We start from the raw sequence: 14,335 nt of genomic DNA, 5'->3' as shown, positions 1-14,335 counted from the left end.
TTCTGGTGTGGCTGAGGGGAGAGAATCAGGAAAAAGACATGCTGTGGAGGAGAGCAGAGATCAATCACTAATGATTAAATGCAGAGTGGTGCATACAGAGCAAAAACAGAAAGAAACACTCAGTGCATCATGGGAACCCCCCAACAGTCTAAGTCTATAGCAGCATAACTAAGGAATGGTTCAGGGTCACCTGATCCAGCCCTAACTATAAGCTTTAGCAAAAAGGAAAGTTTTAAGCCTAATCTTAAAAGTAGAGAGGGTGTCTGTCTCCCTGATCTGAATTGGGAGCTGGTTTCACAGGAGAGGAGCCTGAAAGCTGAAGGCTCTGCCTCCCATTCTATACTCTTACAAACCCTAGGAACTACAAGTAAGCCTGCAGTCTGAGAGCGAAGCGCTCTATTGGGGTGATATGGTACTATGAGGTCCCTAAGATAAGAAGGGACCTGATTATTCAAAACCTTATAAGTAAGAAGAATTATTTTAAATTCTATTCCTCTGCAGGTGATCAGTTAGCTGTTTTACAACTACCCTTTCAAGAATTTTTGAGAGAAAAGGAAGGTTGGAGATTGGCCTATAATTACCGAAGATAGCTGGGTCAAGTGATGGCTTTTTAAGTAATGGTTTAATTACTGCCACCTTAAAACCCTGTGGTACATAGCCAACTAATAAAGATAGATTGATCATATTTAAGATCGAAGCATTAATTAATGGTAGGGCTTCCTTGAGCAGCCTGGTAGGAATGGGGTCTAATAGAAATGTTGATGGTTTGGAGGAAGTAACTAATGAAAATAACTCAGAACAATCGGAGAGAGAGTCTAACCAAATACCAGCATCACTGAAAGGAGCCAAAGATAACGATATGTCTTTGGGATGGTTATGAGTAATTTTTTCTCTAATAGTTAAAATTTTATTAGCAACGAAAATCAAAGTCATTACTAGTTAAAGTTAAAGGAATACTCGGCTCAATAGAGCTCTGACTCTTTGTCAGCCTGGCTACAGTGCTGAAAAGAAACCTGGGGTTGTTCTTATTTTCTTCAATAAGTGATGAGTAGTAAGATGGCCTAGCTTTACGGAGGGCTTTTTTTATAGAGCAACAGATTCTTTTTCCAGGCTAAGTGAAGATCTTCTAAATTAGTGAGATGCCATTTCCTCTCCAACTTATGGGTTATCTGCTTTAAGCTGCGAGTTTGTGAGCTACACCACGGAGTCAGGCACTTCTGATTTAAGGCTCTCTTTTTCAGAGGAGCTACAGCATCCGAAGTTGTCCTCAATGAGGATATAAAACTACTGACAAGATAATCTCTCACTCACAGAGTTTAGGTAGCTACTCTGTCCTGTGTTGGTATATGGCATTGGAGAACATAAAGAAGGAATCATATCCTTAAACCTAGTTACAGCGCTTTCTGAAAGACTTCTACTGTAATGAAACTTATTCCCCACTGCTGGTTAGTCCATCAGAGTAAATGTTATTAAGAAATGATCAGACAGAAGGGGGTTTTCAGGGAATACTGTTAAGTCTTCAATTTCCATACCATAAGTCAGAACAAGATCTAAGATATGATTAAAGTGGTGGGTGGACTCATTTACAGTTTGAGCAAAGCCAATCGAGTCTAACAATAGATTAAATGCAGTGTTGAGGCTGTCATTCTCAGCATCTTTGTGGATGTTAAAATCGCCCACTATAATTATCTTATCTGAGCTAAGCACTAAGTCAGACAAAAGGTCTGAAAATTCACAGAGAAACTCACAGTAACGACCAGGTGGACGATAGATAACAACAAATAAAACTGGTTTTTGGGACTTCAAATTTGGATGGACAAGACTAAGAGTCAAGCTTTCAAATGAATTCAAGCTCTGTCTGGGTTTTTGATTAATTAATAAGCTGGAGTGGAAGATTGCTGCTAATCCTCCGCCTCGGCCCATGCTACGAGCGTTCTGGCAGTTAGTGTGACTCGGGGGTGTTCACTCATTTAAACTAACATATTCATCCTGCTGTAACCAGGTTTCTGTAAGGCAGAATAAATCAATATGTTGATCAATTATTATATCATTTACTAAGAGGGACTTAGAAGAGAGAGACCCAATGTTTAATAGACCACATTTAACTGTTTTAGTCTGTGGTGCAGTTAAAGGTGCTATATTTTTTCTTTTTGAATTTTTATGCTTAAATAGATTTTTGCTGGTGATTCGTGGTCTGGGAGCAGGTACCGTCTCTACGGGGATGGGGTAATGAGGGGATGGCAGGGGGAAAGAAGCTGCAGAGAGGTGTGTAAGACTACAACTCTGCTTCCTGGTCCCAACCCTGGGTAGTCACGGTTTGGAGGATTTAATAAAATTGGCTAGATTTCTAGAAATGAGAACTGCTCCATCCAAAGTGGGATGGATGCCGTCTCTCCTAACAAGACCAGGTTTTCCCCAGAAGCTTTGCCAATTATCTATGAAGCCCACCTCATTTTTTGGACACCACTCAGACAGCCAGCAATTCAAGGAGAACATGCGGCTAAACATGTCACTCCCGGTCCGATTGGGGAGGGGCCCAGAGAAAACTACAGAGTCCGACATTGTTTTTGCAAAGTTACACACCGATTCAATGTTAATTTTAGTGACCTCCAATTGGCGTAACCGGGTGTCATTACTGCCGACGTGAATTACAATCTTACCAAATTTACGCTTAGCCTTAGCCAGAAGTTTCAAATTTCCTTCGATGTCGCCTGCTCTGGCCCCCGGAAGACAATTGACTATGGTTGCTGGTGTCGCTAATTTCACATTTCTCAAAACAGAGTCGCCAAATACTAGAAATACCCCCAGGGATCCCCAAGAGGGGGGGAGGATGAGGATCCTACTCGGACGGACCAAGGAATGACGATACTAGGCAATGGAAACACGACAATAAGTGCAGAATGCTTTTGTGGCAAAGTGTGCAAAAACCTACGTGGCCTGAAGATCCACCAGGCCAAGATGGGATGTGTGCAGATGGTGCAGGTGTCATAGCGCGCAGGGACCCCCCCTGGTGAGATGCAGGAGGAGCTAGGCCCGGAGTCAAACCACAGTGCTCAGAACCTCCAGGTGTCACAAACACCAAACCCACACAGACCACCAGAACATCGTCGGGTTAAATGGCCCCAAGCAAATAAGGAGCAGGAATGGTGCCAGTTTGATGAAGACATCAATTCCATCTTGGAAGCAACAGCCAAGGGGCAAGTCGATCGACGTCTCCAGACCATGACTACCATCATCATCAGCTTAGCAACTGAGAGATTCGGCCTGGAGGAGAAGAAGGTGGTAAAGCTTCCCTATACCAAGAGCAACCGAGCAAACAAGATCCAGCAGCTCAAGCAAGAATTGAAGGTCCTGAAGCGGCGGTTCAAGGAGGCAAATGAGAAGCAGAGGGGACCTCTGGCAGAGCTGTGAAGCATACTCCGTAAGAAGCTCATGACCTTGAGGAGGGCTGAGTGGCATAGGAGGAGGAGGAAGGAAAGAGCCAGGAAGCGCACTGCCTTTCTAGCAAATCCGTTTGGGTTTACAAAACAGCTGCTGTGGCAGAAGCGCAGCGGCCAACTTACCTGCCCTAAAGCAGAGATTGACCGCCACCTGGCTGCAACCCTCGCAGATACATGCAGGGAGCAAGAGTTGGGCCACTGCCAGGCCTTGATTGACCCACCTGTACCAATGCTGGACTTTGATGGGAGGGAGCCCAGCTGGAAGGAGAGCCAAGAGGTGGTCAAGAAGACAAGATCAAGCTCAGCCCCAGGACCTAGTTGGGTACCTTATAAGGTGTACAAGAACTGCCAAAAGTTACTCCACAGGCTCTGGAGGATCCTGAAGGTGCTCTGGAGGAGAGTAAAGGTTGCTGAACAGTGGCGGTTTGCAGAAGGGGTATGGATTCCAAAAGAAGAAGAGTCTAAGAACATCGACCAGTTTAGATCCATCTCCCTGTTCAGTGTTGAAGGGAAACTATTCTTCAGCATTGTCGCCAGGCGTCTGACAGACTACCTCTTGAGGAACTCCTACATTGACACCTCAGTCCAGAAAGGAGGGATCCCAAAGATACCGGGGTGTCTAGAACACAACGGGGCAGTCACCCAGCTGATAAGGGAAGCCAGAGAGAACAAGGGTGACCTAGTCGTGCTGTGGTTGGACCTCACAAATGCGTATGGGTCCATACCTCACAAGCTGGTAGAAGAGGCACTTTGCTGGCATTATGTTCCAGCCAAGTTTAGAGACCTCATTCTGGACTACTACAGCAGGTTCAGTCTGAGGGTCTCAGCAGGGTCCACAACATCGAACTGGCATAAGTTGGAGAAGGGAATTATTACTGGATGAATTTCAGTGATCCTCTTCTCACTCGCCATGAACATGCTGGCGAAGTCTGCCGAGGTTCAGTGCAGAGGGCCCCTAAGTAAGTCCGGCATCAGGCTACCTCCCATCAGGGCCTTCATGGACGACCTGACTGTGACAACATCAAATGTCCCAGGGAGCAGGTGGATCTTGAGGGGGCTGGAGGAACTAAGCACCTGGGCCCGTATGACCTTCAAGCCTGCAAATCCAGATCCCTTGTGCTGAAGAAAGGAAAGGTTACCAACAAGTTCCACTTTACACTTGGAGGCACCCAGATTCCATCCATCACCAAAAAGCCAGTGAAGAGCCTGGGGAAGGTTTTTGACTGCAGCCTGAAAGATACAGCAGCCATCCAGTCAACCAACCAGGAGTTAGAAGGTTGGTTAACCACCATGGACAAGTCAGGTCTCCCGGGCAAGTTCAAGGCCTGGGTGTACCAGCATGGTATCCTCCCAAGAATTCTCTGGCCCCTTTTAGTGTACGAAGTACCGATTTCCACAGTGGAAGGCTTTGAGAATGTTCCTGCGGAAGTGGCTGGGTCTGCCGCGAAGTCTGAGCAGCATCGCCCTGTATGGGAAAAACAACATGCTGAAGCTCCCCATCAGCAGCTTGAATGAGGAATTCACGGTGAGCCCCACTAGGGAGGTGCTGCAATACAGAGTCATGTGACCCAAAAATCTCTCAGGCTGGGATAGAAGTCAGGACCGGGCAGAAATGGAGGGCAGCAGAGGCCGTAGATGTCGCCAAATCACGGCTGCGGCACAGAGCTCTGGTGGAGACAGTGGTGCAGGGAAGAGCAGGCCTGGGCTGCAGGACAACACCTCGCTACGACAAGGCAAAGGGGAAAGATAAGAGTACTACTCCTGGAGGAAGTGCGAGCGATAGTTGAAGAAGAGAGAGCAGGCAGGATGGTGGGAATGTGGCAGCAGGGAGCCTGGACACGATGGGAGCAGGCAGCGGCGCGTAAAGTCACTTGGACTGAGCTGTGGAAAGCCGAGCCCCAGCGCATAAAATTTCTGATCCAGGCTGTCTATGACGTACTGCCAAGTCCGTCCAACCTGTTCTTGTGGGGGAAGGTGGAGTCTCCAGTGTGTGCTCTGTGCCAGAAGACCATGGAGCACATCTTGAGCTGCTGTCCGAGAGGCCTGAGCGAGGGGCGCTGCCGTTGGCGGCACGACCAGGTCTTGAAGGCCATAGCAAACACCATCTGCATGGGGATTACGCAGTGCAAGCGTCTTCGCCCAGTGAAGAAGACCATTTCCTTCATCAGAGCTGGGGAAGAACCAACAGCTGCCACCAGGACCTCTTCTGCTGGCCTTCTAGCATCGGCACAAGACTGGGAACTGAAAGTGGACCTAGGAAAGCAATTAAGGTTCCCAGAGAATGTAGCCAAAACATCTCTAAGGCCAGATGTGGTGCTGACCTCAGTGAGCTCCAAGCAGGTGGTGCTCCTAGAACTTACGATCCCCTGGGAAGATCGCATCGAGGAGGCCAATGAGAGGAGGAGGGCCAAGTACCAGGATCTGCTGGAGGAGTGTCGTCACAACGGATGGCGAGCAAGATGTGAGCCCATTGAGGTGGAATGCAGAGGGTTCGCAGGCCAGTCCCTCTGCAGGGTCTACAACATCCTGGGCATCACTGGGGCCAACAAGCATAGAGCCATTAAGGAAGCCACAGAGGCGGCAGAGGTTGCCTCAAGGTGGCTGTGGATCAGGCGAGGAGATCCGTGGGTAGGGTAGTGCTTCCTGGACACAAGCTGGGGGATTGATCACCCCTGGCTGGATCACCCGGAGGAGAGTGTATGATGTTTGGAAGACCCGAAACACTCTGTGATCCCGGGTAACATCACTGATGTGTCCAGGATGCATCACTAGTTGATGTATGTTACAAGATCAATCTAACTGTGCAGATTAAACAGCTAACAGATACAGCAAAACACCGCTGTGCTCCGGAACAGGAAGTGATACAATACCGCAGTGAGAGCCAACCACCAGTAGAGGCAGCCAGGCACTCTTAATGAATACGTAGACTAAGTTTGATCTGTATAGTGGATTTAGCGGATATTTGATTATTATGAACATTGTAAAGTGCTTTTTGATCTATATTTAAGCTTCTGAAAAGCCACTTCTAACAGGATTGTGACCTTAAAGTTTCCAAGGTAAAATTTGTGGAATTAGAAACTAGTGTTGGCGGAGGTTTGCACCCTACGAGTGCTCCAGATAAAAGGCCACTCTGAAAGGTGCAGTTTTATCACACAGCACAATGCCACAGATGTCGCAAGATTTGAGGGAGCGTGCAATTGGCATGCTGACAGCAGGAATATCAACCAGAAATGTTGCTCGTGTATTGAATGTTCATTTCTCTACCATAAGCCGCCTCCAAAGGCGTTTCAGAGAATTTGGCAGTACATCCAACCAGCCTCACAACCGCAGACCACGTGTAACCACACCAGCCCAGGACCTCCACATCCAGCATGTTCACCTCCAAGATCGTCTGAGACCAGCCACTCGGACAGCTGCTGGAACAATCGGTTTGCATAACCAAAGATTTTCTGCACAAACTGTCAGAAACTGTCTCAGGGAAGCTCATCTGCATGCTCGTCGTCCTCATCGGGGTCTCGACCTGACTCCAGTTCGTCGTCGTAACCGATTTGAGTGGGCAAATGCTCACATTCGCTGCTGTTTGGCACTTTGGAGAGGTGTTCTCTTCACGGATGATGCGAAGGAGATGTGTTGCACTGCATGAGGCAAATGGTGGTCACACCAGATACTGACTGGTATCCCCCCCCAATAAAACAAAACTGCACCTTTCAGAGTGGCCTTTTATTGTGGGCAGTCTAAGGCACACCTGTGCACTAATCATGGTGTCTAATCAGCATCTTGATATGGCACACCTGTGAGGTGGGATGGATTATCTCAGCAAAGGAGAAGTGCTCACTATCACAGATTTAGACTGGTTTGTGCACAGTATTTGAGGGAAATGGTGATATTGTGTATGTGGAAAAAGTTTTAGATCGTTGAGTTCATCTCATACAAAATGGGAGCAAAACCAAAAGTGTTGCGTTTATATTTTTGTTGTGTATATATTATGCTAGTGACAGCTAGTTAAACTGGGTCATACATACGGTATGAGACATGAGACGTTTTCTTTTTACATTCCTTAGGAGTCAACATTCATGCCTCCTGAGGAATCAAGAACATCTTGTTATTTCGTACTATTCATCATGGCATTCTTCATTTTGTGCCCTCGCTTTATAATATGAACCTTACAAAAGCAGACTCTCTGAAGCACAGACTTTTGAAGTGTAGTAGTGTAGTGTTGAGGAGGATTTTAAGTTACCTCTTGACAAAAAGACACCAATGTTTTTTCAGGGATTATCCCTTGCAGGGAAAAATATTAAAGATGCTTTTTATAATAGTCTTGCTTGCGTGGACTGAGTGTTAGCACACCAGCCAAACATGGGAAATCCGTCGAATTTTTTTTTTTTTTTCTTTTTGGTGGCAATTTCTTGTTAATGCTCAGCATCTGTGCTGGATCATTTAATCATCCTACGACAAAGAAAATGTGGGTGTATGCTAATGTCAATTTTGACTATTAAGATCATTTTCAATGTCATAAAGGTCAAAACCCCAATTATTTAAATTTTGCTATATATTTTTGCAGGCTAAAATTGATACTTACCTTCACAAGAAACAAAAACAACAACAAAAACAGACTATGAATATTTGAAATCAAAATTGTGTTATGTTTGGAGCCTTAGACTCTGTCGGAGGCCTATTTATGCTGCCATCTAGTCTGATCTTGTCATGTAATGACATGTATGTTCTTGATATTCCAGGTTATTTGCAGCTGCTTCCAAAAATGCAATTAGTATTTTGCAATTATTATTTTGTTCCAGTTAAAGTTACGTAGTCCTGTTGCTAGCATATGCTATCTTTACAAACAACATAGAGCCTGCCTATTTATGTTATGCACTTCTATCTTAGATCAGCATGAGAGATCTGGTAACTAGAAAGAAAAGAAGCAGTGCAAATATATATATATATATATATATATATATATATATATATATATATATGTATATGTATATATATATATATATATATATATATATGTATGTATATGTATATATATATATATGTATATATATACATATATATATATATATATATATATATATGTATATGTATATATATATATATTATATATATATATATATATATATATATATATATGTATATATATATTATGGGTAGCATAAAGTAATCTCAGACGTTCACGACAGGACAAATGCATTTCAGACACTCTGTTCAGGGTCCACAGATAACAGCATTAAACTCTAGTGCCTAAAACTCTTGTGAATATATTCTCTGGGTTTATAGATGTTAGTGTATTTGCGTTTGTTAAATTCCACACATCTTAAATGTAGCAGACACGGATTATCTGGAATTTTGACATTTTTTCAAGGCCGCTACTGCCATCTACTGGTCAGGAGTGTTCATGGCAGTATTAAACGTCTGGGTACATGGCTGCTCTCAAAGTGTTGGTATTGTCCATTGTCCAGGCGCTTTTTGTTTGCATATATGTTAACTTTGTATTCTAAAACTACGGTTAGAAGTAATTCAGAGTCCTTATCAGTCTACACGAACGAGGTTGGCGCCATGTTTTTAGTTTTTGTGGAAGTGACGACAAGAGACTGTCTTGATTCAGGACAAAATTGCAAAACCCAAACTATGACATGCATTACAGTCAGGGTACACTCTGATCCCACAAAGATCACAGCACCTTCCGTGAATTCTGTGTCAGTAAACCATTATTTGCTCATAAAGACACCTGATCATCACATTTTATTTCTTAAAAACACATTTTATAGAGTACTATGAAAATGTTTTTGCATCATTGTGTAAATTCATCGCACTTGCTGCCTCAGTTTTTTAGACAGAATTGTACCGTATAAGCCTGACAATGCAAACACCTGTTTTTTTATATTATTTTATTGAATGAAGAAAAATATATTGACGATCTATTGGCCCATGTGTAAAATAAATACATTTCCTGTCTTTTGTATTTCAGTAACAAGTTGACAGTTTGATTTAAAATGATCCAAAAGATAAGCAATGAACAGTGCTTTTTTTTTTCTCTCTCTCTCTCTGTCATAACTGTGGAGGAATTGTTCTCACTTTTCAAATTCATAAAAAAGGTGTGTGTGTCTGTGAGATAATGATTGGCTGATGGGGTAGATGGTCTTAACTAATAGAGAAGAAGTGGGTTCCTGTCCTTTTGGGCCATGTAACAGAGGCAGTCCAGCAAAACCAAAATGTCCTTCTTGAGTTTACTCTGGGCAGTGGTCTCTATCACCTTCTTCAGAAAGTCGGGATGATTGTAGTCCATCATTTCCGTACTGACCGCATTAGGCCTCTGCTTCAGGATCCCGTACGTATTGATGATAAATTCACTGAAGGTTGGGTGAAGTGTTGGTTTGTATCTAAGATGGGTCAACTCTTCCATGAGGTCATGGTACCTCTGTGAAAGATAACACTGATATCCTTCATCGACTTTACCGGTCAGTGGGTGTGTGCTGACCTCAATGATCTTCTGTGGGATATTCAGCAGATTGAAACCATAATGCCTCCTCTGACCCTGAAAGATGTGGCGCAGAATCCTTCTATCCAGCTGGAAGGCAATCTCTCCCAACAGCCTTTCTGAGTCCTTGACATCGGTAGACGTATCGGGTGGGAGGGGTTCATGCTCTGCCTCAGTGTGCATGGAATTCTGAAGGAAAGATCTGAAGTTGACTGGGGATGAACACACATGGTCTCGGTTCTCTTCCAGTCCTCTTCTGAATTCACTCTCATCCAAGGTGTCTTTGTACACACTGGGTATTTTTCCCGAGGAGCTAGCTGCTGGTTTCATCTTAGAATGAAATCCAGGTTAAGAATAAAGAGCACTCACAACATTAAAGGTACAAAGCTGTTTTGAACTTTACACATGTTCCTCAAATGATGTCACAAAGCTTTAAAGATTTAGTAAGCTTTTACACTGAGATATATATATATATATATATATATATATATATATATATATATATATATATATAAAAACGCAACACTTTTGGTTTTGCTCCCATTTTGTATGAGATGAACTCAAGTTCTAAAACTTTTTCCACATACACAATATCACCATTTCCCTCAAATATTGTTCACAAACCAGTCTAAATCTGTGATAGTGAGCACTTCTCCTTTGCTGAGATAATCCATCCCACCTCACAGGTGTGCCATATCAAAATGCTGATTAGACACCATGATTAGTGCACAGGTGTGCCTTAGACTGCCCACAATAAAAGGCCACTCTGAAAGGTGCAGTTTTGTTTTATTGGGGGGGGATACCAGTCAGTATCTGGTGTGACCACCATTTGCCTCATGCAGTGCAACACATCTCCTTCGCATAGAGTTGATCAGGTTGTCAATTGTGGCCTGTGGAATGTTGGTCCACTCCTCTTCAATAGCTGTGCGAAGTTGCTGGATATTGGCAGGAACTGGTACACGCTGTCGTATACGCCGGTCCAGAGCATCCCAAACATGCTCAATGGGTGACATGTCCGGTGAGTATGCCGGCCATGCAAGAACTGGGACATTTTCAGCTTCCAAGAATTGTGTACAGATCCTTGCAACATGGGGCCGTGCATTATCCTGCTGCAACATGAGGTGATGTTCTTGGATGTATGGCACAACAATGGGCCTCAGGATCTCGTCACGGTATCTCTGTGCATTCAAAATGCCATCAATAAAATGCACCTGTGTTCTTCGTCCATAACAGACGCCTGCCCATACCATAAACCCACCGCCACCATGGGCCACTCGATCCACAACACTGACATCAGAAAACCGCTCACCCACACGACGCCACACACGCTGTCTGCCATCTGCCCTGAACAGTGTGAACCGGGATTCATCTGTGAAGAGAACACCTCTCCAACATGCCAAACGCCAGCGAATGTGAGCATTTGCCCACTCAAGTCGGTTACGACGACGAACTGGAGTCAGGTCGAGACCCCGATGAGGACGACGAGCATGCAGATGAGCTTCCCTGAGATGGTTTCTGACAGTTTGTGCAGAAAATCTTTGGTTATGCAAACCGATTGTTTCAGCAGCTGTCCGAGTGGCTGGTCTCAGACAATCTTGGAGGTGAACATGCTGGATGTGGAGGTCCTGGGCTGGTGTGGTTACACGTGGTCTGCGGTTGTGAGGCTGGTTGGATGTACTGCCAAATTCTCTGAAACGCCTTTGGAGACGGCTTATGGTAGAGAAATGAACATTCAATACACGAGCAACAGCTCTGGTTGACATTCCTGCTGTCAGTATGCCAACTGCACGCTCCCTCAAATCTTACGACATCTGTGGCATTGTGCTGTGTGATAAAACTGCACCTTTCAGAGTGGCCTTTTATTGTGGGCAGTCTAAGGCACACCTGTGCACTAATCATGGTGTCTAATCAGCAACTTGGTATGGCACACCTGTGAGGTGGGATGGATTATCTCAGCAAAGGAGAAGTGCTCACTATCACAGATTTAGACTGGTTTGTGAACAATATTTGAGGGAAATGGTGATATTGTGTATGTGGAAAAAGTTTTAGAACTTTGAGTTCATCTCATACAAAATGGGAGCAAAACCAAAAGTGTTGCATTTATATTTTTGTTGAGTGTGTGTGTGTATATGTGTGTGTGTGTGTGTGTGTGTGTGTGTGTGTGTGTGTGTGTGTGTGTGTGTGTGTGTGTGTGTGTGTGTGTGTGTGTGTGTGTATAAAAGACACACACTAACATAACAAGGACATGCTTTAATCTTATAAAGGTTCAAAGCTGTTTTGGGCTTTTCACATGTTCCTCAGGTGATGCCACGAAGCTTTAGCTATCCATTGATCTTTTACACTGAAATATGCACCAACATCATAATACCTGCTGTTTCTTCTTTTCTCATCTTTGCCCACATTCCTGTGGGTTTGATTTGTGCAATATGCCCCAAGGATCAGCAGGTTTTCATAGTTTAATGTCTTGCTCAAAGACACTTTGACACTTAACAGCAATTGGCATTTGCAAGTGGTGCTCTCACTAATTAATAGGCAATGAATATTATTAATTATAAGGAAACAGAGTGATCTTGTCTTCTGTGCCTCCATCTTTCTCACTCTCTCACACACACAATAGGTCTGTTGCAACATGAAAACATGTACATATGTTATGGTTTCAATCTAACAGGTTATCCTGCATTCATAAAATAATAAACAAGGATACGTCAGATACAAAGTGCAAAATATCAGATGTTCTGTAACCTCCCCTGTTGGGCTTCTCATTTTGATCCAAAAGGTATGAAAGCTGCCTTGAACTCAACCTGCCTTGGTGCCACACATCACCCCATCCACCACACATTACAAAACCTTGGGTCTTGGATGGCAAACACCCAACAAACAACCAGTCCATCTCCACATTTCAAATGTAACCATTTATTTGCTACAGCTAGGTGAAATGTGGAGGTCCTATTGGCCTTCTCCAACCACTGGATCATCAACATTGAGGCATTTGCCATCTGAATCATGCCCAGAGAAATGGCCAAAATATTGGAGCTGAGCACCGTGTCACATCTGGATTAATGGATGGATACACCCCTGAGAAGGGGAATACCATGGTTAAAAAAACTTTACAGTTTTCACTTGGAGATTGAAAAGTGACTTTATCCTGCATGTCGGTGATGCTGCAACAGCAGCATATTGTTTTCACTGGTGTGTCTGTGGACAAGATAACTCAACTGAAATTGCTGGATGGACTTCTTTCAAACTTGGTGGAGACATTACATGGATATGTATCTAGAGGTGGTTGGATTTAAAAGCAGTTTGAAACTAACCAAGAAACTTAGTTGGATCACATGTGGTGGGGACCTTGTTAGACAGTTCAGTTAGTTCTGGTTGTGGAATATATCTCAACAACCAAGAATCCCAAATGAATCAACGTTGTTGAGAACATTACTTGTATAGACATCTCGAGGTGATTATATTTTGGAGTAGTTTGGTCAAAGGATAAAGATGCCCTCCGACCAATTATAGAGTGACTTTAAGCAAACATTGCATGTTCAACTTACTTGTGATAATGTATTCTCTGTAGTTGCTTGGAAAAACCACTTATTGTTTTCATACAACCCTGTTTAAGACAGAGATTCCTGACTGATGCTGCGTGTAGTGCTTGTCGGTCTCAAACCATTTAAGTCCCATTTATTTTTTAACTGTTAACTCACAGGTGGCAGCAGTTTCTACTGGAGACCATAGATGTGAGTTATAATGAGCTCATTTAAACACCCTCTTTCTGTTTGGACCACAAGGTCCACTGAAGTGATGGTGGTGAGGACTGGATGGCTCATTTACTTACATCAATGTTTACTCTGTGCTTTGGGATTGCCCTTTTATCAATCAATTCAATCAATTTTTTTTTATATAGCGCCAAATCACAACAAACAGTTGCCCCAAGGCGCTTTATATTGTAAGGCAAGGCCATACAATAATGATGTAAAACCCCAACGGTCAAAACGACCCCCTGTGAGCAAGCACTTGGCTACAGTGGGAAGGAAAAACTCCCTTTTAACAGGAAGAAACCTCCAGCAGAACCAGGCTCAGGGAGGGGCAGTCTTCTGCTGGGACTGGTTGGGGCTGAGGGAGAGAACCAGGAAAAAGACATGCTGTGGAGGGGAGCAGAGATCGATCACTAATGATTAAATGCAGAGTGGTGCATACAGAGCAAAAAGAGAAAGAAACAGTGCATCATGGGAACCCCCCAGCAGTCTACGTCTATAGCAGCATAACTAAGGGATGGTTCAGGGTCACCTGATCCAGCCCTAACTATAAGCTTTAGCAAAAAGGAAAGTTTTAAGCCTAATCTTAAAAGTAGAGAGGGTGTCTGTCTCCCTGATCTGAATTGGGAGCTGGTTCCACAGGAGAGGAGCCTGAAAGCTGAAGG

General features: G+C 43.9%; 1 protein-coding gene and 1 pseudogene across 1 annotated transcript; one reads left to right on the top strand and one right to left on the bottom strand.

Annotated features, from left to right (window-relative positions):
• Positions 1-2,995: 2,995 nt before the first annotated feature.
• Positions 2,996-6,077, top strand: LOC117517998 (annotated as a pseudogene).
• Positions 6,078-9,588: 3,511 nt separating this feature from the next.
• Positions 9,589-10,251, bottom strand: LOC117517997 (speriolin-like protein). The gene has a single exon (XM_034179112.1). It carries the CDS (start codon positions 10,249-10,251, stop codon positions 9,589-9,591), a length of 663 nt encoding a protein of 220 aa, XP_034035003.1.
• Positions 10,252-14,335: the final 4,084 nt, after the last annotated feature.

Source organism: Thalassophryne amazonica, chromosome 9 (assembly GCF_902500255.1).
Source record: "Thalassophryne amazonica chromosome 9, fThaAma1.1, whole genome shotgun sequence".
Classification (NCBI taxonomy): domain Eukaryota; kingdom Metazoa; phylum Chordata; class Actinopteri; order Batrachoidiformes; family Batrachoididae; genus Thalassophryne; species Thalassophryne amazonica.
The sequence above is the reverse complement of the archived record's forward strand: the minus strand, read 5'-3'. Positions and strand labels throughout refer to the sequence as shown.

Excerpts from the sequence above, each read along its gene's own strand:
- LOC117517997 (XM_034179112.1), bottom strand. The coding sequence starts at position 10,251 with ATGAAACCAGCAGCTAGCTCCTCGGGAAAAATACCCAGTGTGTACAAA.